The sequence below is a fragment of the Fistularia commersonii genome, chromosome 35 (assembly GCF_037954325.1).
Source record: "Fistularia commersonii isolate RoL2024-O1a breed Wild chromosome 35, RoL_Fcom_v1.0, whole genome shotgun sequence".
NCBI classification, from domain to species: Eukaryota; Metazoa; Chordata; class Actinopteri; order Syngnathiformes; family Fistulariidae; genus Fistularia; species Fistularia commersonii.
The window spans coordinates 1,532,451-1,560,280 of NC_141318.1; the positions used below are offsets into that span (position 1 = coordinate 1,532,451).

At 48.7% G+C, this 27,830-nt stretch overlaps 1 protein-coding gene across 1 annotated transcript in view; it reads left to right on the forward strand.

The window, feature by feature from the left end:
* The first annotated feature begins 2,207 nt into the window (after positions 1-2,207).
* grk6 (G protein-coupled receptor kinase 6) overlaps positions 2,208-27,830 on the forward strand; it is a 30,581-nt gene continuing 4,958 nt past the window's right edge. Inside the window, exons 1-12 of the mRNA XM_086142167.1 lie at positions 2,208-2,459; positions 6,533-6,628; positions 13,311-13,423; positions 16,576-16,653; positions 18,660-18,760; positions 20,260-20,352; positions 21,255-21,318; positions 23,544-23,684; positions 26,150-26,340; positions 26,425-26,462; positions 27,233-27,322; positions 27,434-27,642. Coding sequence (XP_085998293.1) covers positions 2,408-2,459; positions 6,533-6,628; positions 13,311-13,423; positions 16,576-16,653; positions 18,660-18,760; positions 20,260-20,352; positions 21,255-21,318; positions 23,544-23,684; positions 26,150-26,340; positions 26,425-26,462; positions 27,233-27,322; positions 27,434-27,642 — 1,266 coding nt within the window. The 5' untranslated portion in view covers positions 2,208-2,407. The remainder of the gene's footprint in view (positions 2,460-6,532; positions 6,629-13,310; positions 13,424-16,575; positions 16,654-18,659; positions 18,761-20,259; positions 20,353-21,254; positions 21,319-23,543; positions 23,685-26,149; positions 26,341-26,424; positions 26,463-27,232; positions 27,323-27,433; positions 27,643-27,830) is intronic.

A 27,830-nucleotide genomic window follows, 5' to 3' on the forward strand; every position in this document is an offset into this window, starting at 1 on the left:
CCAAAGTCTCCATATGACATATGAACGAGAAGGTGAATGGTTGTATGTCTACACAATCTGTGAATAAGAGAAGATATACTTTACTAATCCCCGTAAGGGAAATTCTGTCACAGCAGCACAACAATAACAGTATCAATAAATGTGAGTATAAATATAAATAAAAGAGACAACAAAATGATAGCAAAAGACATCCATAAATAGACAGCAGGGTGAGCAACAACAAAGATAAGAATTGACAACAGAATGGAAAACAACAAAATAATGACAGCAGGGTTGAGAATAGACAACCAAAACAATAACAAGGATAAGAGCAGAGAAAGAGTGACAATAACAGTGACAAAAAAAATAAATATGATGCAAATGGAGTGACACCAACAAAGATTAAAAAACAAACAACGATAAATAAATATAAAGCAGACCACAGAGTTAGGACATGAGAGAGTGAACACTTTTGCCTCTACATGTCCTGTGATAAGAGGCTAAATAGTTGTATGTCTCTATTTATTTGGTGAAGGACAAGGTAAAAGGTTATATTTCTCATTATCTGGGCGTGTGATCGATCCAGGGTGAGCCCACTTCTCACCCAACAGGCTCCAGCACACTGAACACTGGCTCAACGTCACAAATAATGCACAAAAATGACAAAAAAGTAATTATTCCTCTCTTTGTGCAAACTTCGCCTCGGTTTATTATTCTTTTCCCGTTTTGTGCAATTCCAATCACGGCCGCTAGAGGGCGCAGTAAACCAACGCTCATTACAATGAGCCGCATCGCAAGTGACGTCACTTGTTTGCCCCACCAATCATCGATAGGATGTAATCGGCCTCTGGGCCGATCGATAAGTCCATCGGGAGCTGTCGTCATCCCGCGCAACAAACCGACAAACCCCCTCCTCCTCTCTTTTTAATGCGCTTTTAAAACCCACGGTGCGTTCGCGGACCCGCGAGTGTTAAAAGTCTCCGGGGACTTCCGCCGGAGAGGTGCAGGAAATGACGTCACTTGCGGCGATGATCCCGCGAGATTTTCAAGTCCCGTCTTTTTTTTTTTGATATCGATATCGATCATCTTAATTATTATTATTTATAATTCGGGAATGAACCGTGAGAAATCAAACTAATCCAATCACCTTCTCCCTCGAGTGTGAATTTTATATATTAAACTTAAAAAGTTTCCATTGTTTCCAAACAGCGCGATTGTTTTAGATGATGGGACATTATTTGTTGATTATATCAAAAGGTCTCGACTTTGACCCTTTTCGAGGTCAAATGTAATGGGTTTTAGCCTAGTAATAAAATTAGTTATTACACGAGCATGAGCATGAAAGATTTTTTTCCCCAAATAATACTTTATACTCTGAAAGATTAAGAAATGGTAAACAATCAAATGGTTTACTGGTTATATATGTCTATGTTTACTTGCTATTCATCTGATGTGAAGGGAGTCCAAAATAGTAATAATTTCATTACATTGTCTGAAACACCACATTCTTACAACATATAGCTCGATAAAAATTTCTAATCTTGAAAGTCAACATTATTCCATGTTCATTCTGTTAATTTATTTGATAGATCTACACACTTGCGGCATTTATGTATCTCTGGTTAGATGCTAAAAGCGCATTGCGCCGCCGTGTACTTGCACATGTATAATGAATTTTATACTGTACATCAACCCCTACTTTTGCACACAATTACAACATGTAATCGAATACATGCACATTTAAAGACGTTACGTATATTTTTACATACCTTTAATTTTATTTTTCGTTTAATTCTTACTGTTCTTTTTATTTTATGTTAATTATTCGCTCTTTTATTCTGCCTTTTTAAAGAATTCTACTTTGATTCTTCCTCACTTGACTCTGCAGCAGGAGCTTCTTTCAACGAAAAGCAATTCCCCTGTGAGGGAATCAATAAGAGTATTTTGATTCTGAGACACTTTATAGTTTATAGTTTATTTTTATTTCTAATTCTGCCTTTCTTTTATTATTCATTACTGTTATATTTTCTGTAACTCTGGCACTGCAATTTCCTTCGGGATTAATAAAGTTGTTCTTATTCTTATTCTTATTCTGATTCTGAATCTATCCTAATCTAAAAAAGGGGTTGCGGGACGAGCGCAGAGTGACACCTCTGTCTTCCGGTTCATCTTTTTCCCACAGAGTAAGACCTCCTTCTGCGTTTGTCTCTCTGCCAGGCCAGGAAGAAGAGGAGGAGGAGGAGGAGATAGAGAAGAGGAGGGGCGCGGACTGTCAACCGTGCGAAAGCAAAAAAAAAAAAAAAAAAATTGGGGGTTGAATCTACCGGGTCGGTGGGAGGAGGCGGCGGCGGACGGCAGTGAGGGTGAAGCCGCCGAAGGGGAGCAGGAGGTCGGTCTGCAGCCTGGAAGCCGAGACAGGAGAGCCAACATGGAGCTGGAGAACATCGTGGCCAACACGGTGCTGCTGAAAGCTCGGGAAGGTAGGGATGGAGCCGGCGCTTTGACAGGTCCACCTCCACCCCTCCGGTGCTTCACCGGAGGATGCACCGGAGGACCCCCTCCCTCCTTTCCGCGCACATTTCGCGGGGTTGCAGGGGAGGGTGGCGGATGTTCATGAATTCATCCGCTGATGCTGCCGGACGGCGGCGCAGAACTCCGTTGGAAACTTACGTTATTTAAAGTTGACCGTCGCCCCGGCGGAGCCCTGAATCGTCCCCGACCCACCGAACCGGAGCCGGTTCGAATCACCGGTGCACGTCGGTCCATTCGGCGCCGGAAACCGCGGTCCTTCCCCCGCAAGAACGCAATTAAGCACGGCGTGGACGCGCTTTTAACCCAACTGTCCCGACAACCCATTCCTCATCCGGGGACTTTCTTATTTTTTTTAATATACTTTTCTTCTTGTTTTTCTCCCCCCCCCCCCCTCCGGTCTTGGTTTGATTCCGTGCACCGGAAGGGAGAGGGGTGGGGGTGGGGGGGTGAAGAATGCGAGTGCACGTAGGGCTTCCCCGGCCGGCGGTTGCAGCATCGAACCTACATTTGCAGAACAGGATGTCGGAGGTGCTCCTCTCCTTCCTCTCTTTCTCCTTCTTCCTTCTTCTTCTTCTTCTTCTTCTCCTTCTTCTTCTTCTTCTTCTTCAGCCCTTCCTGCCCAGGTCCTGCAGGCAGGGAGGCATTTATGGTGAGAACATGACAGAACCTCACCACCACCACCACCACCACCCGGCACCCAGTGCAGGACTGCGCTGCAGCCCTCCTGTGTGACCGTGCGTGCGTGCATGTACGCGCACACACAAGCACACACGCACATCGCCGGTCTTTTGTTATTGTTGCTCCGAAGCAGCAGACAAAGGTTGCATTTGCTCGGCGCAGACATAATCCTAATGCCATCTGCGCGTGTATGTGTGTGTGTGTGGGGGGGGGGGGGGGGTGTCTGTGCGTGCGTGTGTGTGTTTGTGTGTTAAGAAAGACGAGTGACACGATCGTGCACGACGGGATTAACCCGCGCGGTTCGTCGGCGCGTCTCCTCTTAAGCCTCTGCACAGCAAACAGCGCAAAACTTCTGCTCCCCGTGTGTGTGTGTGTGTGTGTGTGTGTGTGTGTGTGTGTGTGTGTGTGTGTGTGTGTGTGTGTGTGTGTGTGTTGATGTCGAAGTGATTCTGTCCTTCGCGAGATGCGAGGATAAAAAGTCAGCACTATGAGTTCTGGTTGGTTGTTGTTTTATTTGGTAATGTTCACGGTCACTATATTGATATGCATCAATTATTGATCGGATCGTGATAATCGATGTTGTCGATAAATCTATTTATTTTGATTTCTATTTCCTGGATGATTTTCTTTGCTGCAGTGATTTACTTTTAACTGTAATTTCTGCCCTGATATTTTTTTTTTCACAATTTCCAGGTCGTCCCTTAATATTTCATTTTAGAATTTATTTTAATTTTATTTTGTTTTATTGATGGCCCCTTTCATTATTAAATAACAGTGGATATAGATAGATATACATACCATCTCCGTGGCGACCCACTGAGCCAGAATAGAAATTAAATAAAATGAAATTAAAAATAATTAAAGATGAGTTGTTTCTATTAAGACGTCTATAAATACAGATCTATTGATATATAAATATACAGATGTTCTTACAGATAATATTGATGTGGATATACATGTGTAAGTAAATGGATAAAGACACGCAGGCATAGTTTGTGCTTATAGGAACAGTAAATATATAGACTTAGATATCCAGATATTGATCTGCAGATATGGATATACAGATTATATCAATCTCAATTGATTCTTGGATGTTCATAGTTTACATCTGACTGACTAAACACACCTCAGAACATCCTGGATAGTTTGGGGGGGAAGGGTGTGTGTGTGTGTGTGTGTGTGTGTGTGAGCATGCTCAGATGGGTCTGTTGGACGGTGAGCCAGGAGCACGCTGGTGGATTTGCCGATCAAAATGGTGCGGCGGCGGCTCATGTGGTAAGAGGTGATTGATCAACTTGTGATTGATGGACAGGTGATCGACAGGTTATAGAGTAAGTAGACGAGTGTGTGTGTGTGTGTGTGTGTGTGTGTGTGTGAGCTGGGAGGCACTAAGGATGGCACAGGGTTTCCACGCACTGGTCAATTTTTCAAATTCCGCTCTTTCAGACAGTGCAGAAGAAGATGCCAAAACGTCAAATGACCCGACCCACACACACACACACACACCTACACACACACACACACACACACACAGCCAATATTTACACAAGCTATCAGATCCGGCACGGGTGCCCTGAACGCCACGCACCGACATCCGCCTGAAGAAGAAGAAGAGTCGCAGCGTCGGCTGTTTGTCGTCGTCCATTCGGGCTGCCGGGAGATGTTTGTTTACACCTTCTCTTCTCCAGCCTCCTGGATGTAAACAATGACGACTTCAGAATTGGTTTCGGAGAGATCGTAAAGAAACAGGATGGGCGGAAAGCATGTGGAACAGAGAAAACGGGTCACATGGGTATCCTGTGGTCCGACGTCTTCAGTAAGCTAGCCGGTCGGGGGGGGCGTTGGGTCTTACCTCCTGTGGGATCATCATGAATTTGAGGTCTGATCGGGGTTGGACGGGTGCTTCTCGCTCCAGGCCGGGACAGAAGCCAACTGTCTGACATCTGCAGGCCCCCCCCCTGCAAAACAAAAAGAAGTTTATTCCCAGCTGTTATCACAGCGGATCTCTTAAACCGAAATAGAACAGTGAGATATTCATGGGAGACGCCGGAGCGTTTGTGAATTTGTGTGGCGAAGCGTCTGGACGATGGACCCGAAGCCCCCGGGGTTCACTCGTGAACCGCAATCATACAAGAGCCCGAGCCGCGGGCTAACTCCTTATAGCACAAGCGCTATTTACAGAATGTTTGTCTGCTATAAACATTCATTCTTATCGGGATCAGGGTCGAGGACGGAGCCATCGTTCACCTCGGACCGGTGACGGGGCCACATTTACGCTTATAAAGTCATACAACTATTCAGTGTCCATTCCCAAAGCGAGAGAAGAGGCAGGGAAGGCGAAACCCGGGTACTATGCTAACAAGCGCCATTTTCCAGCCAATCGGTGAGCAGCAGTTCATCGACGTCGCGTTTTAGAATCGTCTCAAGTCGCTTGGAAACTCAAGAGAGAAAAAACAAAAAGTACGGGGTACCGGGTAGCGTCCCTGATGGACGCCAAGAGAAGGGCCTTTTACCCTTATTTGGATTATTCTTTAGTCGAACAAATACATTTCAGCTCTTCAAGGAGGAATAAAGCAAAGGAGAAAAAAACAAAACTAAAAAAAAAACAAGCAAACCAAAACTACTGGAACCTTAGCCTTGTAAACACTAGCGCCCATAAATCAGTGCCTCCACAATGATTTTCAATATGGAGATTAAATGAAGATTATCCAGTTATGATAAGACTCGGGATAAGGCTTGTTAATAAATGATCTTGGAATTCACTTACAGTTTAATCGCCCGGTTCTAACTTTAATAAAATTATCATTGCGCGTGCAAACGCAGCTGTGCAAACAGCAAACGGGGGTTTTAGCCCTGGATTTTGCCTTATAGGCTCACAGGATCCCGTGCCAAATTAAAAAAAAAGGAGGAAATTCCTGTCCCGGTATAAGTCTGGGCGTTTTGGGGAAACAAAAAGGGGGAAAGAGAAAACCTCCAATTTAGCGAGTTTTGCCTTTCGGTGCGGGAAATTGAATTCGGATGGACACGTCACGTGATAGCGAGTTTTATTTCCCAGTTGGGGGACGGAAGACGCAGAGCAGCTCAAGCAGAAAAAGAAAACGCAGATTCATTCATTCATTCATTATCGAAACCACGTATCCACTATCCTGGCCGTCATTGGCCGAGAGGCTGGTTCGACCTGGATCGACCAAATATGTAGACATACAACTATTCCCTCTGAAAAGCCTCTTGTCGGAAGAGTGTACCTCCATCGCTAACCACTGTGCCTCCATGCCGTGCCATAACCAAAAAATGCTTTCTCTCATTACCCAAGTTTTAACCAAAAGTGTTCTTCTTGTCCTAGGAGGCGGCGGGAACAGGAAAGGAAAGAGCAAGAAGTGGAAGCAGATGTTGCAGTTCCCTCACATCAGTTTGTGCGAAGAGCTGCGACAAAGCACAGGTGAGACAAAAGTCGTCCCTTTCGGCGTTTCTGAATTTGGTCTCCAGTGCGTGGCTCGATGTGTCCGTGGCACTCCTTCCCTTGAAATGACCCTGCTGGGAAACAGATTCCCACCCTGCGATGGGTATGTTGGGTAAACTCCAGGTGGGGGTGGTAGACCGAAGCGAGCTCGAAGCACCGGCTAGTTGTCTTCTGCCCGCTCACGTAGCCTGGCATTCCTGGATGTGCCCTTCTAGTTTACCGAGGGGTACCGCAGGGCTCAGTGCCGGGTCCCCTTGCGGTCTCCGTATGCAACTCCTCACTGCACCCTCAGCAGCTCCCGTTGCTTCAGGTCCCCTTGTTGTGGTGATGACACCCGTTTCTTAGCGATCAGTCAGATCCAACGAGCTGGCAGATTCCCAAAGGATGTCCTCAGTATGAAGGTTCACCTGACTTTGAACCCCTTTGACATCTCGGCCTGCCCCCAACGACAGATCAAAACAGATCAATGCAACTCGAGGCCTTGAAAGCCAGGATGTCGTGCAACCATTCCCCCTCTCGGTTATACATCTCCGCAATTTAGGGTTTCCAGTGAACCTCTTGTGTGTTTTTGCACTACGGGAGGAAACCGAAGAAGTCAAAGGAAGCCCACAAAGACAAGGGGAGAACATGTAGACCCTTCTTAGAAATCAGAACCCACCATACAAGCTTACAAAAGACAACCAGCTGCCTACTTTAATACATGCGATTTACACTTCCTGCCCCCTCCACAGGCAGACCACAGGCAGTTGCACTGCAAGCAGAGTCTGAACACTGACTCTCGACTTGTGCCATCGACCGCCTGTTCTACCAAAAAACCGAACTCCCATAACGTTTGCGTTTATCTTCCCACCATCAGGCTTGAGAAAAAAAAACAACACAACAACAAAGGGAAGCAACCTTGCATGCAAGCTTCACCTGCTTCCTGTCTTTATCGACGTCACGTCCTACTCCGTCTGCCTTCATGGAACTTACTCATGTTGTTTCCTACTGACTAAATCCATGAAGCTGCAGTTGAGATGGGTTCAGTGGCTTGGGAAAATAAATCATAAAAATTTAATTGAAGTATATTTCATTTGTGTTAATTCCTTTTTTTTAACTTTTGGTTCTAAGTTTGAGGATTATTGTGATCTTGAAATACTAAATAAAATTGTATTTATTATTTTTCGCCGCTCAAAATAACGTCACACTGGCGGAAGCTGGTATACCCGCCACCCGGTTTGCAGATGCTGTGCGCAGAAGTTCCATAAACCTGGTAAAATAAATATTTATGAAGGCATTTTGCAAAAATTTATTTTTTATTGTTTACTGACACAGTTTTTTTCCCCGATTTATTTTTAAAATTCAGGTCAAGGCTCCGCCACACGCTCTGAAAGCGCAAAATGAGTTCATTACATAAATAAAATTTAATTTTCTCAGAAATACTTTGTGAATTTCAGAAGCAACACACGACATACTTGTTTATACAAAGTGTAAAGGTAATAAAAAGCAATATATACAGTGGTACCTTTATTTTAGACGTCAAAAAGTAATTGCGGCTCCCAGTGTTTTCTTTTCTGAAGAAACCGGGTCCAAACGGCTCTTGGGGTGTTACGGGTTGCCGACCCCTGACCTAGTCATTTGAAGACTGGATTGACTGCTAAAAAAATCAACATATTTGAAGCGAAAACTTCCTTTCTAACGGAGTCTAGACAACCAAAGGCGCCGCAGTTGAGGTGCAACTCAGATGGAAACCATCTGATTTGAGTTGCAAGAAGCCGGCGCTGAGATCTGACAGGAAATCAGTCACCGATGTGCCACTTCTTCATTCTGGGCACATTTATCTGCCATGTTCAGACTCAGACGCACCATAACGGTATTCTAATCTCGTTGCCGTATTGATGACATATCGAGTTTCACTTCAGTTACTTGATCGTTGTTTTGCCATTTCCCCTGCGCCGTGGCGGTCGCCCATGTTGGCGCAGGAAAGCAAGGCGAGCTTTATTTGCGAGCTTTTAGCCGCGAGATGACGTGCTCGGTCAGGTTGGTTAAAAATGGGACAATAAATCTATTGAAGTTAATGTAAAGTTTATGTCGATGGCTTTGGAATTAACTGACAGTTAAGCTCTGGTGGGTGTTCAGTGTTTACTATATAAGGCGTGATTGAGGGGATTATTATATAAGGGTGATGGCGGCCTATAATCTGAAGCAGATTATGGGCAGCGTGTGCGCTGGATCTAGACGAGGGGTTGGAAGCAACCTGGACACAGGAAGGGTTTCGACTTCTGGCCTTGTGATGAGACAGAAGCATACAAGGTTCGCCCCTGCGCCCCAAGAGCTCTAGTGTTCAGAGCAAACCCCTGGTGTTTAGAGCAATAAGTTGTTTGGAAGGAGACGAGGGCTGAGTCAGATCCGAGTGGCAGAACCCTGGATGTCTGTCGCTCGACTCAAATATTCAACACCCCTGAAGATTTTCAGGAATTAAAGGTAGAGCAAGATCCAGCTTCGTACGGCTTCTTTCAGGAAGTCATACAAAGCGGCAGTGAAAATGCATGATGAAGTGATTGTGTGTAACAGCACATTTTGTGAAGATGGCCACATCCCAATGAGTCAACCTTTGTTATTGTTTTTAAAGCTTTCTGGCTTTTTTTTTTTTTTTTTTAAAGTGGAGTCGGAACATAATTGAGCCTTCCGAGAACTCCATAATGACCCATCATTTGCTTGAACCGTGATGTACGGAGACCCCGCCCATGAAGGTGTTAAGAGGTGAGTCGCAATCACCAAAAAGACAAAAGCTGAGAGTGGAGATTTAGCTCTTCAACATCGAGAGGTCCTTGGGTACAAAAAGGTTTTCCAGAAAGCGCAACCTTCTAAGAGGCCGGGAGTATTATATGGAATTCTAAATGTTTGGCGAACAGCTTCAAACTCCTCAAGGACATCAGGGCAACTAAGTGAAACCTCCATGTGATTGAAAGACACCAACAGGATAACCTGCTCTGGGGCTGGTCCGAGTGTTTCAGTGCTAACTACAAGATGTCCACTGAATGGACAAGGACTCCCAAGATGCACTCCACTCCGGACCACACCAACAGTTGGGCAAGAACACGGCAAGAGAAATTTGGACAAAGCTACAGAGCTTTGGGAAAAAGTTCCACAACCTGATCCCTGGAACATTTGGACCAAAGGATCAGCGGTATGTCTGGTGGCTACCGGTCCAGGGGTCAAGCACGGGAGTTGGTCGCTGATGATGTGGCGGTGATTTTCTTCCGCAGTAACGGCCAAGCTTCATCGTGGATTCCCCAAAACACTGGGATCCTAAGCACACTTCCAAGTCAACTGAAGCTTGAGCCACCCCCCAAAAAAACATCCTGGAATGTCTGTGCCTTCTCAGCATGTTTTTTTTTTTTTGTGCGAGTAAAACGGGCAAAGATCCCAATCGAGAGGTGTAAGAAGCTTGTCAGCGCTTACTGGAAAGGTTTTCTCAGAAATTATAAACGCTGACAGATGTATCGATATAGATATGGACAAGAGCGGGTATCACGATATTGAAGATTACACAGAGGATTTGGCAGGGCTTTTGCGGCATTAAAAACATTACTGCACGGCCAGTGTTCTGTCTGGCAGGGCGCTGCTGAGGGGTGGGGGTGGCGGCGGGTGCGATGACAAAGGAGGGAATTCATACTTGTTAGACTAAAATCCAAGTCTGAGCACTCAGCGGCCATGTTGATGACGCCCCACGGCACCAACTTTGGTCTGATAAGGCGAAGCTACTATCAGACTGAACGGGAAGGAGATCCATATCTGTGCTTTTGATGGTAAAAAGGACTGGAATAACTGAAAAAAAGAATCCAATCTGATAAACGACAAAGACCAAGATGACAAAAAACACTTAAGGATGTGCTGACTTTTCCCCCGAATGAGGTTTTCAAACCGCCGACCTTCCAAACAGAAGGCTGGTAGTTTGATGCCCTCGACTCCTGCCGTCTGCATGATATTTGGGACGACACTGAACCCCCGGTCGCCCCTGACGGTCCGGTTAGCGCCTCCATTGAGCGAGCTGTTAAACCCCCCAAGTGACGGCAGAAGAACCGAGCGCAAAGGCGAATGACCGGAAGGAACGGTTCACTTCCGCACCGTTTGTTCGGTATGCTTTACGAAAGACACCACAACCCCGGCCTCCGAGGCCAGTCGCACATTAAATGAAACTGTCAGGAAGGGGAAAAAGCGCCCAGCTGTCAGGGTTCCTGTGCCAAACATAGCCAGAACAAGAAGCGTTGCTTCGGCTGTATCGCTTTTGGTTTTCTTTTTCGGTTCCCAGCAGTGCCAGGTGGCCCACCAGCGCCACTCCATCTGTAAGTGTCCTTGCTTTACGGAGAGGAGCAAGGACGGTCGACCAGAAGGAGGGAAACCGATCGAAACGACTCGCCGTCACGATGAAGCTCGTCCCCACCCGACGGGGAAAAGGGTGCGCAGAAGGAAGGAAGTCGCCACGGCTGGGCCACCATGCAAATGTGCCCCATTTAAATATATCTCGGTGGAATTGCTGCCATTTAACTTCACAAGTCCCTCGGGTCCAGAGGTGGTGGAGGAGCCGCTGATCCACCTCAGACTAATCCTGGCGATTGGAGAAGTAGCAAACCTCATCTCTGGGTTTCCACGTGAGTCGGACTGTTATTACGACAGAGAGGCCCCAGCGTCTTATGAAAGACGTGCAGGAAACTGTCAACTTCCTTGTTGTTCAAAAGCGAGTCCACTCACCACCCCCACCCAGCATCACGTCGTTACGGTGTTGTGAAACGGGTTTCCTGTAGGAAACACGATTGCGCCACCTGCTTGTAAATGCTTTCGCTGTGATTGACGCGCCGTTTGCAGCGTATGTATCTTCAGGAACTCCGTGTTGCAATGTTTTGGATAATAAAATCGGACATAAGATTATTCTTTATTGAGTCCCGTTGGGGAAATTTGTAGTTTTAGTTTAGGTCAGGGTGATCCCTCCTGTTGTCTTGTGCATCTCATGTCCACGGTGAACACCAGGAAGTGCATCATCTTGCATAAGAGTTTTGTTCTGGCGGTGACGAGACCTTGTATGCCTCATCCGAGACTCCTGGGTGTCGGTTTTGGGCGGAACGCCGAAATCACCGGAGACTCGGAGGGGCTTTTGGCCAAATCCTGGTTCCCGTCAATAAAAACCACGACCTTCATCGACGGGCTTCACGTAAATAGTGTTCCTCCTCCGGCCGCGGTCTGCTCCCCCAGCACCGGGAAGCCCTCCCTCCCGCCAGCAGCTCCTCCAAAACTATTCGGTTCTTCCGTTTCCCTCAAAAATTCCACCGCAAGTCACGAGTCCCTCGAAGAACGAAGTCCCTGCAGGGACCGCGGGGGGGGGTGGTAGAAGAAGCATCTGCTTCTGCTGCCTCCCAACCCTGGGTAGATCCTTGTGTTCGTTCGACGTCTCCGAGCCCCTTTCACGTACATCACATCGCACCTCCGCCGATACATCGAGAAGATCCGCTGATCCACAGCACCGGAATGAAGAGTTCCTAGAAGTGTGGGCGGAGGGGTTGGAGGCGGAGGTACCTTCCACGCATGAGTGGCCGACCGGCTTCACGAGCTGTTACGAAGCTAATTCCCGGCGTTTTTTGTTTTTTTCCTGGCGCGGGGAGGAGTTTGGGAATGAATCTGGAGCAGGGCTTTTAATTAGAACTCCTAATGAGAGGTGAGAGGCCATCCGAGGGCCGGCCTTGCCGCGTCCCAGCTTCTGGAGCCCCTCGGGACATTTCCGCCATTTTTCTTCTTGTTTTGTTTTCACCTCCCGGCTCGACGTTCCCTCCCTTTGTCCACTCTGCGGCGGGGGGGCGACGGGAACAGAGGGCTAAGTAGAGCAGAAGGAACCAGATGAAACGGGGCAGAACGATGCAGATGGAGGCATCGCTTACCGCCGGCCGTCTGCAGGAAGTGACTCGGCGAAGGGGTCGGGGGCCGGAGGAGGCCCGGAGAAGAGAGGTCTACCCGCAAGTCGGGCCCGTCGGGCTCGGACAGGAGCGTAACCTAGGTAACCGGAAGCTTGGGATGTCTGCGATGAGGCCGTGAGCTTTGGTGGACCTTCACCTGTCTCTCCGTGTTCTCCTGTTTTGGTTTTCTCTCATGGTGGACTCTCCATGTTCTTGGGGTATCTCCGGGTTCTCCAGTCCCCCCAAAAACCAACCCGCAGGTTGATTGAAGACTCTAAACATCTCAACATTTCTAAGTGGATCATGTGATGGACGTGGCTCAGGTTAAGCCCCGCCTCTTTGACTCCATCCTCCAATCACAACCCAAACCCTGTTTGTGTTCTTGGCGCCAACCTTGACGAGTTTGAGTTTCTACTGAACCAATGTTAGCTTTGTCTTTCGATTCAAATATTCCTTTGAAACAAATGGGAACAAGTGCGCACACACACTCACACACACACACACACACACACACCTTACTAGCTTTTTGCCTCCCTGGCCGTGTGTTTAATCTCCTTGGGCCACTTTTGCATTTACAACTCCCCGATGCAAATCACGTCCTGTCTGACGGGTTCACATTCAGCCGGACGTCAGAAACACCCAAAACAAACAAACAACCGTGGGGAAAAAACACGGGATCGTTTAAAAAAATGGCGTCCGAAAGTCACGTCCGGGTTTCTTCTCCAACCCCGCAGAGAAGGACTACAGCAGCCTCTGCGAGCGGCAGCCCATCGGACGGTTACTCTTCAGGCACTTCTGCAACAGCCGGACAGAACTGAGACGCTGCGTCAAGTTTCTCGACGGCGTGGTAAGAACGGCGTGCATGTGATCACGATTGTGTGTGTGTGTGTGTGTGTGTGTGTGTGTGTGTGTTGCTGAGTCCTACCCGCCCTGCTAGGCCTTGGAACAAGTGTGTACCTGTATGTGGTTGCAACGGCTAGTTTTAATGTGTGTTTATGTGTGTGTGTGTGTGTGTGTGTTGAGGGGGCGGGAGGGGTCTTGCCACTTTCTTTTTTTTTTCCCCCATCGCCATGGTGACGACCCGCCTCTTCGACGGACCGCTAATATAGAGATTCGACCCCCCGTGTCAGATTAGACTAAACTCTCTTTCTGGAATTCATTCATTCTAATCAAAACAAACACACAGTATCTGAGCTTTGGATTTAGCATTAAGGACTTGCGTGGACTGGTCCTTCAAATGTGTGTGTGTGTGTGTGTGTGTGTGTGTGTGTTTTTGTTTTAAAGGGTGTAACATGTTGAACCTTGGATGCAGGAAGTTTAATAATCCTGAAACGCCTCCAACTCTCAAGGTTTAGCATGAGGAGGAGGAAGTTAAGTTGATAACTGTTTAATAAAATACAGGAACTGCATGGAAATGTGCACACACATGAACGAACACACACACACACACACATTCCTTTGACCACTGTCACAGTTCCTCTTCATGGTCTGCTGTGTGTGCGACGTGTTTGATCTTTTTTTTTTTTTTTTTTGGAGAGCGAAGCTGATAAATGATAAATTGCGCCCACCCAACACACACACACACACACACACACACACACCTCGGGGTCAGGGACAGACACATGAAACGGTTCTTTGAAGTGACCCCTCGCCTATTCGGGCCGCGAGGGGTGACAACACATGAAACACACCTCTGGATGCTCCATTGCATCCAACCTCACACACACCTGACCTTCTGACCAGGACCGCCGACCGCCGCTCCAATCCAGGCGTCGCTTTTTCGACACGCCGACATCAGCGGCCACGTTTCTGGAGTCCACCTCAGGGTCGGGTCGAAGGGGAGAAGGTCAGGTGGGACGATCCGGACGAACCCTGTTGGATAATGATGAGAGATGAGAACAACTTTGTTTATCCCGAAGGAAATTGTTGTGCCAGAGTTTCAAGTAAAAACATAACAGTAATAGATAATAGTAGAAAGAATAAGAAATACAATGAAGTATGAATTATCTTAACTGTTTACTGTTACTACAAAGATTTGAAGATTCCCTGCAGCTGAGGGAAGAGGAATTAAAAAAACTAAGGATAGCAGAATCCCGTGCATGACGGGAGGAAATCGGTAAACAGCGATCTTGCGTAGCGGCAGATTCACACCGGCTTTTTTCGCGACGTCCCGTCGGTGGAGGCAGAGTTCACACTGACCCGCTGTTTCCGGGTCACTCCTGGATGGTCGCGGTTTAGCGGGTTAACAAACGGCTATCGTTAGCACAGCTAACTCCTCTTTCCTCTGTTACGGTACATCAGCTTCCTCAGCCCTCCTCCTTCTTCGCCATTGTTATTTTAATAATAATAATAATAATAATACATGGGATTTTTATAGCGCTTTTCCGTCTTGCTAGGCGCCATCGGGATCCGGAGTAGCTAGCCAGCTAGCCGGCCAGCTCAGGTCACCGTCGAGATCCAGAGTTTCGAGAGGCTAGCTAGCCAGCCAGCCTGCTCAGGTCGGCAAGCTAGTTTGGTAGCTTGCTGGAGATTGTCCAGGTGAGCCTTTGTCTTTGGTTTGGTTGCAGAGCGGGAAGCGGCAGCCAAACGCGCCAGCGTCCTCCCGCCCGCCATCTTGCCAAAAATCTATCTATTTTAGCACCGATCCCAAGGCCTCCTGCCCCCTTTTTCATAGCAGCTGGACGTTTGCGCGGCACACACACACACACCACCCTACTGAGTCGGTCTTCATATTCAGATGACTGACCGACAGCGGCTGACGTCGTTCGTCGTCCCGTTGATGCGGACTCGTGGGTTAAATCAGACGAAATGTCTGCTCGCGTCTCTCCGGCCTTCCTGGAAGGATACTCGCCCTCATTTCAGCACCCCGGCGGTCGATCAACATTTGTTAAATGATCCTGCCCATTGATTTTCTCCGGCGCAGTAAATTAAAGACAGGAATAAACCGTCGGGTGTCGATCAAGCTCGGGCCGGACCGGACCGGTCCTGGCGAAGGACGGCCGTCGGCGCGGGCGATCGATGGGTCGATGGATCTGCGATTCTCTGCAGTCGAGTGCCGATCGGAGCCCCTTCCGCCGAGCGAAGCCCGGCAGGCTCCGGTCCGACCCGGCGCTCCTTCCTGACCGCCCTGCCGGCTCTCGGTCCTAGGCAATTACGAACTCCTCCCCCCCCTCCACCCTCCGCCGCCGCTTCCCGTCTCCTCTCTGAGGCAAAATGAGATTTGAACCGTCTCCGCTGTCACTTAGCATTAGTTTACGGGCGCTGGCTGCCAGAGGAAGCACTTTGGAGTTTCTCCCAGTCAGGCTCAGTTTACTGCAAGTCACTCAGATGAGGACGGAGCTTCCACGACATTCCTCAATTACATCCGTCCGACGCTCGCCTCGTGTCTTCCGGCCTCCGTCAGCTGATTCGGGGTCGTGACCCCTCTCCGTCTGGCCTCCTCGGGGTGATGGGAGCTCGGCGGTCGCGCTTGGCGTGAGAGCTTTTTAAAAGCGGCGCTTTTGTTTCGGAGAGAAGATCTCAGGGCGGCAGGGGGGGGATTTTTATTTCCAATTTTTTTTTTTTTTTTGACTTTGAAATCCGTCGGACTTCCCCCGAGTGCGACAAAGACCAAAAGAAAATAAACAGCCATCATTTTATTCTGTTAGGGAAGTCTCGTGGCATTGAGGGGCTCTAGGCTGACACGGATTACGATAAAAGTAGCACTGTGCCGTTGTGAACTTCGGTAAGGTCGCGACCCCCCGGCCTGGAGAATTTAGGTACTTCGGGGTCAATTATGGAATCTGGACTTTTGAAAACAACAACCTAAAGTAGGAGGAACAAGCTTACAATGGAGCCTCCATTGGAAACTGGTAGGGAGTTCCTCTGCTGGCCATCAGGAGGAACCGAGGATCAAGGTGCCTCCAGTACCTGCCGTTCTTCTTCTCGAAGTTCAACGGTCTTTTTTTTTGGGGCCAAACGGAGGCTGACCTTCGGCTTATGCATGTCTTTCCCCCTCAGGCCGAGTACGAGGTGACGCCTGACGAGAGGAGGAAGGACTGCGGTCAAGAACTTGTCGGCGTATTCTTCAACCCAAAGGTGCGGTATGCTTTACTAGTTTTGCGAGAACAAACTCCCGGCGCGTAAAAAGGTTACGCAAGAGTTTAACTGCGCGGCTTACGTCGACTAGCTAGCGAGGAGCTCACGCCTCCACCTTCTGAGATTCATATCTGATCCCAAGCGACCAACTCCAGCCCCACTCTGTGCTCCGGAACAACCCATCTCTTCTGCAACCGCAGTTACGTAACCACAACACAGAAAAAGCTTCTGAAAAGCCTGCGTACCCTCCAGTTCGGCGTTACTCGCCATGTCGGAAACCGTGTTCCCCTGGTGCCGCCCGATGCCCATCGGATCTCCGGGCGCGGGGAGTCCATCAAACTCAAAATGAATCTGAGCGAAGGAAAAAAAAAAAAAAAAAAAAAAAATGGAAACGGCCTTCCGGGGTCATGTTCCCACACCTAGTCCATTCAGGACAAGGATCCTTGACTGCAGGGCAGCTTCGGATAACTTTTCTCACGCTTTGAAAAGTACACTTGTCGCCCCGACAGAACGGGTGGGGGCCTTTCATAGAAACGTCACACCGATATTTATGTCTTGAGTTGCCTCGACTGCCTTGGGGAAATAGAACAACACCTCCAGATTCCATGTTCACGACATCAGCGCTTATTTGCTTTGGATTTACTTTTGTGCCGGCTGTTGCATTAAGAAATGTAATTAGAAGCCGACGACGTGAATATTTGGCCCGGTGCCCCCTGAGAACTTCTGGCAAACACATTGCATTGTGTAAACGGACTTTGCCAGTACTTAAACACACCAGCGTTCGATAGCTGTACAAGTGTGTCCACAGAGTTGTTTCAACACATTGTTGATTTCATGGAAAAACCGACTCCCGCTTAAAGACACCACAATGAAATTCCTCGGAACGGAGCGCAAAATATCCCTATCGCCCGACCATCCCTTCGATTTTGTAAACACAGATTTCCTGCAGTTAGCGCTTCCACTTGGCGGCAAGAAAGTCACTTAGAACATGCGGGGAAAGTCACGAACTGTTGTACGTCTCTTAAGCGTTCGATCCGGGGCGAACCCCGACTCCAGCCCCGCCGCGACCCCGACCGAGGGATAAGCGTAAGAGATAAGGAACGAATGAATGAACCAAACAGCCGCGGATAAACTCACCATAACGAACGAGCATCGGCATACCGGTGAAACCTTTGCTTTCAGTCCGTTGCAAATGTACCCTGTCAACAGGCTACATTCCTAAAAGTCAGAAAGGGCGACGGGCATCTGGCCAATCGCGGCTCTTTAGGTCATTTCCATCGGGTAAAAGCAGCAGGATCTAAGACGACGTGCCAAAGCACAACTTGACTTCTTGAACTCACTTAACCCGAGTTCTCGGGAGGGCCTGGAAAGGATCCCAGAAACTGTCGCTCGGACTGAGGAACTGACCGATCGCATCGTAGCGATCTGAGGTCACCGTCAACACAAAGCCGTGTTTCTGGTGGTCGTTCTAAAACCGAATGTGCTCCGTGGGACGGAGGCCGGGTATCTACCGGAAGTCCCGCTCCCTCCACGGTGGTCCCCCTCAAACCCAAGAGGTCACCCTTCGCCGATGGCTTCCCAGATTGCATTGAGTCTTAACTGCGGCGCTTCACAGGCGTTTCCCAATCAAATCCGCAGATCTGAAAACACTGGAATGGCCGTTTAAAGATGAAAAGAAAACATTATCTCTCGCAGATGGCGCAGTTATATTTGACTCTCTTCTCCGATGTTCTCAAACCAAGTTGGCCTTTTGCGGAAATATGAGTTTTTGACAGCGTCGGAATACATCTGAAGGCCCGAGGCATTTTCTATGTGTTTGTGTTCAGACTGTTTTTGTCCCGAATCTGTATTTGAGTCAAGCCTGAACACGCGGAGCATAATCACCAGCCATCCCGGCTCGTCCTTCCTCCTGGGTACACCGTCAGAGCTGAGTCACTGTCTTTACCTGGACTAAAAGTCCTTTTTTTTCCCCCTTGTTTTTTTTTTTTTTTTTTTGGGTGCTGCAGTCAGAGGACTATGTGCCTGAGGTGGAGGAGGCCATGATGGCTCAGTGTGCTGAGCGGCTGCAGCTGGAGGCCTGCAAAGAGCTCTTCACGGACTGTACCAAGTAAGACTGCGGGGGTCCCGAAATGCACCCGATGAACGTCTCGAACCTAAAAACCTTAAGAGTTGATGATCCATCACCGTCATGCACTTTGGCAGACCGCATGTTAGGATTCTTCATCTGCTTAAATCTCAGACACGTGGAATATTCAGATCTTAACGGTCCTTCCCCCGTCAAGCTTCAGAGAACATCTTCGCCACCTGCGGCAGAAATTTTTTAGATATTTTTACATCTGAGTAACAACAAGTGATTGTTGGCAGAGTTCGGCGGGGAGCTTTTTCAGCGCCGGTTTTCAGCAGGGACCCGTCGCCACGGCTCCCAGCTGCAGCCGCTTTGAAGCCGAACTCATGATGCACAAATAACAGAAAGATGGAGGTCAGATAGGAAGAGATGGACGAGACAGACCTTTATCAGATACTTTACCAATCAAACAATAGCTAAATTGTGTCTGTATAATTGTACATAAATGACGGTGGTGCGGCGGTTAGCGGCTACGCCTCGCAGCAAGGAGGTCCCCGGTCGGATTCAGGGGGTAAAACAACTCACAGGAGGTTCAATGGAGACCCAACATTGCCAAGATAGGGAATGGTTGAATGTCTTGTGACCCTTGTCCTAGGTATAGTGAACAAATGAATAGGTTAGAAAAGGTAAGCTGATCCAGGGACAGCCACAGCTCACCCCTACATTAGATGGCAACGTTGACCCCCTCCCTCTGAGTGCCCTTCCCTTCCCTGGTCATCTGAAAATGACGCCTGGTCTCAAGAGTCCAGTCCTGGGCGTGTTGACTTTGTGGGACCGATTCAAAAGTCGGCGGTGTTGCGACTCGATGATTGTTTCATGAGAGGAGAAGGGCATCAGGAAGGGTGGAGGCGGCATTCCTGTTTCCTTTCGCTTTGTATACGTCCTGAGTGCTCGCTATCTGTGCTGCCTGCCAGATGATGCTCGGCGTGGGGAGTCAACGCAGGGGTGACGTCCTCGCGCGAATCAAGAGAGAAACTACCAAAACACCTTAGAGGAAACATTTGCGAAATTACCTCGCTCGGAGAAGGGGCGGCACTTGGCAAGGCGGTCGGAGTGTCCGCCTCCTAGCAAGAAGGTCCACGGTTGGACTCCCAGGGGGCTTTCCATGCGGAGTCCCCAATGTTCTCCCCATGTCTGCATGGGGTTCCTCCAGGAGATTCTCTTAAGGCCCCCAAATTGCTCAGAACTGTGAAGAAGAGGGTCAATACTTGTATGCTTCTATATGACCAATTTGTCTCTATGATGTTAATGAGAGGGTGAGCGGTCGTACGCCTCTACGTGGCCTTCTAATCGACTATTCCGGGTTCTCGCTCGATGACACCGACTACCCTGACTGTAGGAGAAGCAGAATGAAAGATCTTGAGATGTCCAAGTTTTGGGCGCTGAGGCGGTTCACTGTCAGGGTCAGGGCCATCAAACGTTGACAGGTGATCAAAATGCATTTAATCAAGTGTTCTCATCTTCACATCTCCGTCTTCCAGATTCATTCACGACTATCTGAGCATGGCGCCCTTTGCCGACTACCTCGACAGCATGTACTACAACCGGTTCCTGCAGTGGAAGTGGCTGGAGAGGTAGAGTTCCGTGTGTGTGTGTGTGTGTGTGTGTGTGTGTGTTTCACTTCTGCTTGTGTTGCTGTTTCGCGCAGGCAGTCACGCCCCGCTTAAAGGGATCTCCCACGAGCTCATTCTGGGTTCGCCTTCTCCGCCGCAGGTCCAGTAGCGACATGTTCAGGCAACAGGTCCAACGGTGACGCGCAATCAAACCTCGGCGGTTTGATAACCGACGTCAGCGTCTGCGTGACATCGGCGCGTCGCGTTTGTAGAACTGACTCAGGCGTTGCCCGACAACGTGGCTTTTCCGAAAAAGGTGTTTGTCGCGGCCCGACGGTGACTCAGCCCGAGTTATGGGGGATTTTTGTTTTTTTTGTTGTTTCAGGCGACGCAGGGAGGGGAAGCGGTGGGGTGGAGGGGGAGCCGGCGTCGGGAGTCACAAGGACGGGGATTCAATTTGAAAACTGTTCATGGTTGGAAAAGAAAAATCCAGTGTGTTTTCTTTGACTTAATTCAGTTAAGGAAAACTTAATTTCAGAGTTTTAGGGCCCTTTTCGTGCAACGGCGGCTCAGAGGCATAACGAAGAAGAAAATACGAGATGAATGCAGAAGACGAGGTGTGTTTGTCATCGGCGCTGGAGGGGGTGCTCGAAATTTTATCCGCCCGAGGCCCGCGAGCTAATGATGTTACTTTTTAATTGGATTCTGAGGGGCTATTTCAGCCACCTGGGTCCATGTTTCCCTTACAAGCGTGACACGACGCCGTCAAATATAACTGTTATCATACTGTGAACTGAAAAGGCCTATCTGCGGTGACCTCATCGGGATCCAACCGGTTCCTCCAGAAGCTTCCGTCCCTCGTCTGGGAAACTGTTTAATCGATAGCCTGATCAGCTAATATACGTCCTTTCTCTGTCCAACAGCCAGCCGGTGACGAAAAACACGTTCCGACAGTACCGAGTTTTAGGAAAAGGAGGTTTCGGCGAGGTGAGTCCAACCCCTGCACGGACATCTGCTCACAGCATGTAGGTTGTCTTTACTTCGAGCATGCAAAGGTAAATGTCTTATCATAGATTTAAGTTTTGTGTCGAAACTTCTTAGCCTCGTTTTCCATCCCAGTCCCATCCAATTTTTACGAACAAGAACATCGGTATCAGGAGGTACCAGAGGATCAGGTTCGCCAGCGTAGAACTTCACTTCCTTCCTAACCTTTCAGGTCATTTCAGTCCAGCATGACTGGACTGGGTTCTTTTTGGACATTCATTGGGTACCTGGTACTAGTTACGCTCTTGCGTAAACAGCATCACGGTTGGCATCACGGGAACCAGGATTTGGCCAAAAGCCCCTCCGAGTCTCCGGTGATTTCGGCGTTCTGCCCAAATCCGACACCCAGGAGTCTCCGATGAGGCACACAAGGTCTTGTCACCGCCAGAACAAAACTCTTATGCAAGATGATGCACTTCCTGGTGTTCACCGTGGACATGAGATGCACAAGACAACAGGAGGGATCACCCTGACCTAAACTAAAACTACAAATTTCCCCAACGGGAATCAACGGGAATCCCGTGATGCCAATTGTGATGCCATGAGACTACCCGCCACTAATTGGCCAGAGAATCCGACATGTCAGCGGCGTCTCGCCAGCGGTAGCCTTCTTTGGTTCATTTAAGGAACCACTTTTGGGGTTACCAGCCCCAAACTGCTCTGAACATCACCCGATTCTGGCAGTGCGAAATTCTACCTCCACCTGGTGGTGAGGAGACTGTATCCCCGGTCACTTCGGGCGCTGACGTACAATGACTTTGCCCAAAAGGCACTCGGCCTTCATCTGCACCTATTAGTGGACAATATGAAGAAGGGTGAGGGTAGAGACGGATCTTCTCACCTCGACGGTTGCGCTGAAAGTTCCGACGGAGCTTCTGGATCGTCGGTCGTTGAGATTCTCACTGGATGTTAGAGGCACATCATGGGGATTTCAAGGTAGAAGACTTTCGGTGTTGTGATAGAATTAAAAAGGCCTTCAGGGCCCCCGAACACTGAGAAAATGTTTTACAGTGAAATTAAAGACGTCACAGAACGACGTCTGTTCTCCTAGACATTGGCAGCCGTCCAGTCGGTTCAATGGCTGAGGCGTAAATTTTATGGCTTGTTTAACGAGTTGATTCAAATTTTTCCGGGTAATATATGGGACTGGAGTTTGGGGGCGCGGCGAGGATATATTTATTCACGGGACGGAGAGCGCAGATGATCGTTAGGACGAATCAATGTAAAACCAAAGGTTAATGATCGGGGACGGAAGCAGGAGACGGGACGTACCGCCTGTCTGCAGTTGTTTACGTCTCGGTCTCCGCCGAGTCTGGCTCGGCGAAGGTTCGCCGAACTACAAAATATAACATAAATCAACCATCAGCAGGACGCTTTACCCACGTAAATAGCCGCGTTTGTGCAAAAAGGGCCGTGGCAGCGATTCTAAGTAAATCTTTTCTTTGCCTTCTGAAAAGCAGGATTCATCCGGTCTCTTGAATACGTGGCGTCGGCTAAATGCCGTCTCTGTTACGTCTGAGTGTAATAAGAGGGGCCCTTTGATCCGGTGACCTTATGCTGACAGCTGAATAAATGGATTAGCGGGGTCACGGGACAATAAAGGACATGCTATAACAGCATCCCATACGTTCTGTGCCTATCTATAGCTGCGCGGGCATCGGAGGGGGGCGGGGCCAAAGGGTTAATGATGATCATTTATCCTTTATCAATCCCTCGTGGGGAAATTCATTCTCTGCAATTAACCAATCACGGATGAACCATGAGCAGTGCTTCCAGGAATGTTTGGTTGGCAGGAAAGAGGACCGCTCGACCTCCGTGCCGCCGTTCCATCAGAAGTCCACCTTCAATCCCTGACATGATTCGGATGGGAGAAGTTGCTCGGCGATACTTGTTTTGGGTAAATCCCAAAACGGGAAATCTGAAAGTGATGGAGGTTTCAGTGCAAAAGCACTTTTGTGCGACCTACATACTTAGAAATACGTCCCCACCCGGACTGACGTGGAGCTGATCATCGCCATGGCGACCCGTCCTAAACAGGCAGCTCAGCTTGCCGCCAGTCCTATTTGACAATGAATGAATAAATGATCAGACGGTTAATTAGATAAGAAGTACTATATATCATTTTCTAAGCCGCCTTTTCCACGTTCTACCCGTCATGTGTCCGCCAGGTGTGCGCCTGCCAGGTCCGGGCCACGGGAAAGATGTACGCCTGCAAGAAGCTGGAGAAGAAGAGGATAAAGAAGAGGAAAGGGGAGTCCATGGCGCTCAACGAGAAGCAGATCCTGGAGAAGGTCAACAGCAGATTTGTGGTGGGCACCTCAGACACGTTGCACGTAAACATCACTCGACCCGGTTTTCCCGTGGCGTAACACGGGGTGGCGCGGAATCATTCAGGGAGGCCAGTGAAAGTATCTCGCGGGCAGACAGAAGATGCGGTTTAACGTTATGGATATCCGTCTCACGTTTAAGTAAACAGGAAGTGAAGACGACAAGACCTCTAAGGGCAGATCGTAGCGAAGGGTCTGGGAGGCGTCGCTCAGAAACCCCGGGTGCTTCCGCATCTGCGCGGGTCTCGGTGAGAAGATCTGATGGGAAACATTAAAAGACAAAAAGACAGGGTGGACTGATGATGGGATAGTTTCGGAGCGAAGGCCGGCAGCTGGCAGGAGTCCACCTGGGACGACCCGGTCTAATGATCGGCGTGCCTGCGGGTCCTCCCTCATAACCTGCACACTGCGCCTTATTGTAAGCATTCATGAGTAACCTTATTTAATTTATGTTATTGGACCCTCCGATGCCCACCATGTGATAATTTCAGTGCATATATTTTACTGCTTTGAGGGTTTCCTCACAATGTCCGCCGTTGTGCTGCCTTTGTTTCACAAACTACCATTTGATTTAAAAAAAAAAAAAAAAAAAAAACCCGAAACAAAACAATGTTTGAATTCATTTTCGAGCAACCTGTCCTTATAGCGCCCAAAGCGGCAAACATGGGACGCGTATGGTTGGCGGTTGCGAGAGGAAATATGGCCACCTGCGAGCAGCAACGGGCACGTCACATGTATACAAGCCTGATAATTGCAAAAAAAAAAAAAAACGAAAACAAACCAAAAAGAGTCACAGTGAGAAACTTTGTTTGGAAATAAAGTTAGTTCGCATCCGCTATAAGTGGAAGATACTCTTTACCCCCTCGCCCCCCCAAAAAAAGAGGAGAATGACTAAGTCTGTCTTATGAGATTATCACCTGACTCAGCAATGAACATTAACCTTCTGTTCTATAAGGTCCAAAATTAGACATTAGCTGCATTCATATATTCATTTGTTCCCATCTGGAGTTTCTCTGTGTGTGTGTGTGTGTGTGTGTGTGTGCGTCAGCAGGACATGATGTTTGTGGAGTTACAACTGCGCTAATTAAAAAGACAACAGCGAAGGTTTTGTTTTCGCCACCTGCGTCAGCTTATTCTGTTGGGACAGCGGTTGTTCCCGCGCTCACGGTTCCCGTCCCTCGGGCTTCTCGAACGCCAATAAGTTCCAAAAAAATGCACAGAATTGGGTCTTTTTGTTGTTTTTTTGTTTATCTGCTGGAAAATAGGACCACCGGCATCCCTTGGCATGCGGGTCGCATGTCGATGTACCATGATGACATTGGCTTGTTGTTCCGTACGACACATTAGCCCATCAAACTAGGCTAGGCAACCATGCGTTCCGTCGCAAAAATATACTTCTGACAAATGCCGACGTTTTGGATTTGAAATGACATTCAATCCTGCGAGGCGTCTTCGGCGGACGACGTTAGCAAGACAACCGCCAACAACTCAACCGATGAGGGTAGAATCACATGCCTGTTGCATTAACAACTCTCAAAACAACCCAAAAATTGAAGCTTCATTGCTTCTTGGATAATTAAATGTGCTACTTTTAGCTTAAAATCAAAAGGAAAAAAAAAAAATTCAACCCGCAGACACGCTTTCAAGAGTCGAGTGTTTATCGGTTTGACTCTTCCGTTGACGCTCGGGATTCGGGTCACTTCGCTCCTCCCTTAACGTCCTCTTTCTTGGAATTACGAGGAAATAAAAACGTGCGGTGCGGAAAGTACTTCTACTTTACCTAGACAGCATTAAAAGCATGAAGCGATCTTGGCAGTAAAATTTAAAGTTTAAAGTCAGGAGCAAACAAAACAAAAACTTTTGATACTCACCGGTGATTTCGGTAAATACCGAGCACGGTATTTCTAATCTGTTGACGTCTATCCATATTCAAGCGGGTTCTGTCCTTCCTTGACGTCCTAACGAATGAAAGAATGTAATTACCACTGATATGAGGTCACGGCTTGACTACTCGCCGTATAGATTTGCCTCTCATCCCTGGGTGGACGATGGAAAGTACTGGAAGGCTGCTGAGTGGTATTAAAAAAAACAAACAAAAAAAAAAAAAAAAACGAAAGCTCTTTACCTCCCCGTCCTAGCGTCTCTTAGAGGGCTCCCTGCCCACTTTAGAATTAAATTTTAAGACCTTCCTGATTGCTTTCAAGGCTCTTAATGGTCAGGCCCCATCTTGTATCCCAGACCTAATTCACCGGCTCCCAGGCCCCTGCCATCTGATAACAAACCCCTCCTGCGAGGCTCGCCGCCGTCCGACCGCCGCCGAAGCCCCGGCTGACGTAGCCTTTTTCAGAGCCCAGCCGTCGGAGTAGATATCGCCCAATGATCCGTGTGCACCTCCGCTTCTTAGAAGCCGCCAACTCAAGGAGACGCCATTGCTCTGCTGTGTCCAGGTGAGTTTAGCCTACGCCTACGAGACCAAGGACGCCCTGTGCCTCGTGCTGACCCTCATGAACGGGGGCGATCTGAAGTTTCACATCTACCACATGGGCGAGGCGGGATTCGACGAGACGCGGGCCATCTTCTACTCCGCCGAGATCTGCTGCGGGCTTGAGGACCTCCACCGAGAACGCATCGTCTACAGGTGAGGGAGTCCTCCCGCGGCGGACCGACCAGCGCCGCCCTCCTCCACCATCTCACCCCGCACTGTTCTGTCCCCATCAAATAGAGATCTGAAGCCGGAGAACATCCTGCTGGATGACCACGGTGAGCGGCGAGTCCTTCTTCACCCGGCGTCTTGTGCGCAGAACTTCATCTGGAGCCGAGAGGGTTCAGGAGCATTTTTTTTGGATACTCATTTAAACTCATGCAAACAGGGAATCTAGATGTTGGCAGACGTCCTCCACTTCTTCACCGTTGAATTAGTCCTTGTGTTTGAAATCCTCACACTTGGAGTTTACATGTGTCCTTTGTAAGAGAACATTTGGCCTGTTCCGCCTTTTTAAACACACAAAGGGGCAATTTCTGCCTAAATTCTGTATCATATGGCACCGAGTAAACGGCTGGGCCGGTTAGTCCACCCCCTCGCTACTGCTGTTAGCCACTAGATGGAGCGCCGAGTCAGGGGCACAAGATACGTCTTGCTGGGATTTGTAGCAGAAGACAGAATGTAGGTGTTGTAAGGGGCTTTGGTGAGGTACAGAAAAGACCTTCCCCATCACCAGGAGAGTGAGAAGGACTCAGACGGCCCTCTAAGTGTCCAATCTGGGGCCGGCGAGTGTTAATTTAACAGAAAACAACTGATGCTAAATACCATGACTGACCGGTGATGGATCTCATGGCATCATCCACCGGCTCTGGAGATGCAGTCAAGACATTCATGATACAGATAGAATACCATCTAAAAAGCCGAATTCGCTCACGGCAATAGCCATGAGGTCTGAGGTCCGTCAAAAGGAACCCAAAGAAGGTCCCCCGGCAGTTTGTAGGAGAACCTTTTCTTGCGTCACATCGAAGAATTGTGTTTGCGCCTTCAGGTCACATCAGGATATCGGACCTGGGCCTCGCCGTTCACGTACCGGAGGGTCAGACCATCAAGGGACGAGTGGGGACGGTGGGCTACATGTGTAAGCGTCCGACGGGCTCTGCCGACCTCTACTGGAAACATCTCGAACTGTAGCTGATGTGCGATTTAAAAAAATAAAAACAAATGAATATATCCCGCCGTTCTCCTCCAGCCCCGGAGGTGGTGAAAAACGAGCGCTACACTTTCAGCCCGGACTGGTGGGCCCTGGGGTGCCTGCTGTACGAGATGATCGAGGGCCAGTCGCCCTTCCAGCAGAGGAAGAAGAAGATCAAGAGGGAGGAAGTGGAGCGGCTGGTGAAGGAGGTGGAGGAGGAGTACACCGGCAAGTTCTCAGAGGACGCCAAGTCTCTGTGTAAAATGGTGGGTGGATGTTTTTTTCGGTCCCGTTCGAGTGGAAAAGCACATTAGGCTCTCATTTGCTTCGCTCCGCAGGACCCATCTGCTCAAATTCCACATTTAACTTATTCTAATGGTTTCGCTCAGACTTGATTTACAAACGTAGCTCCTGAGGGAAAGCGCTCCCCGCCCGGCGAGGCCATCTATCTTCT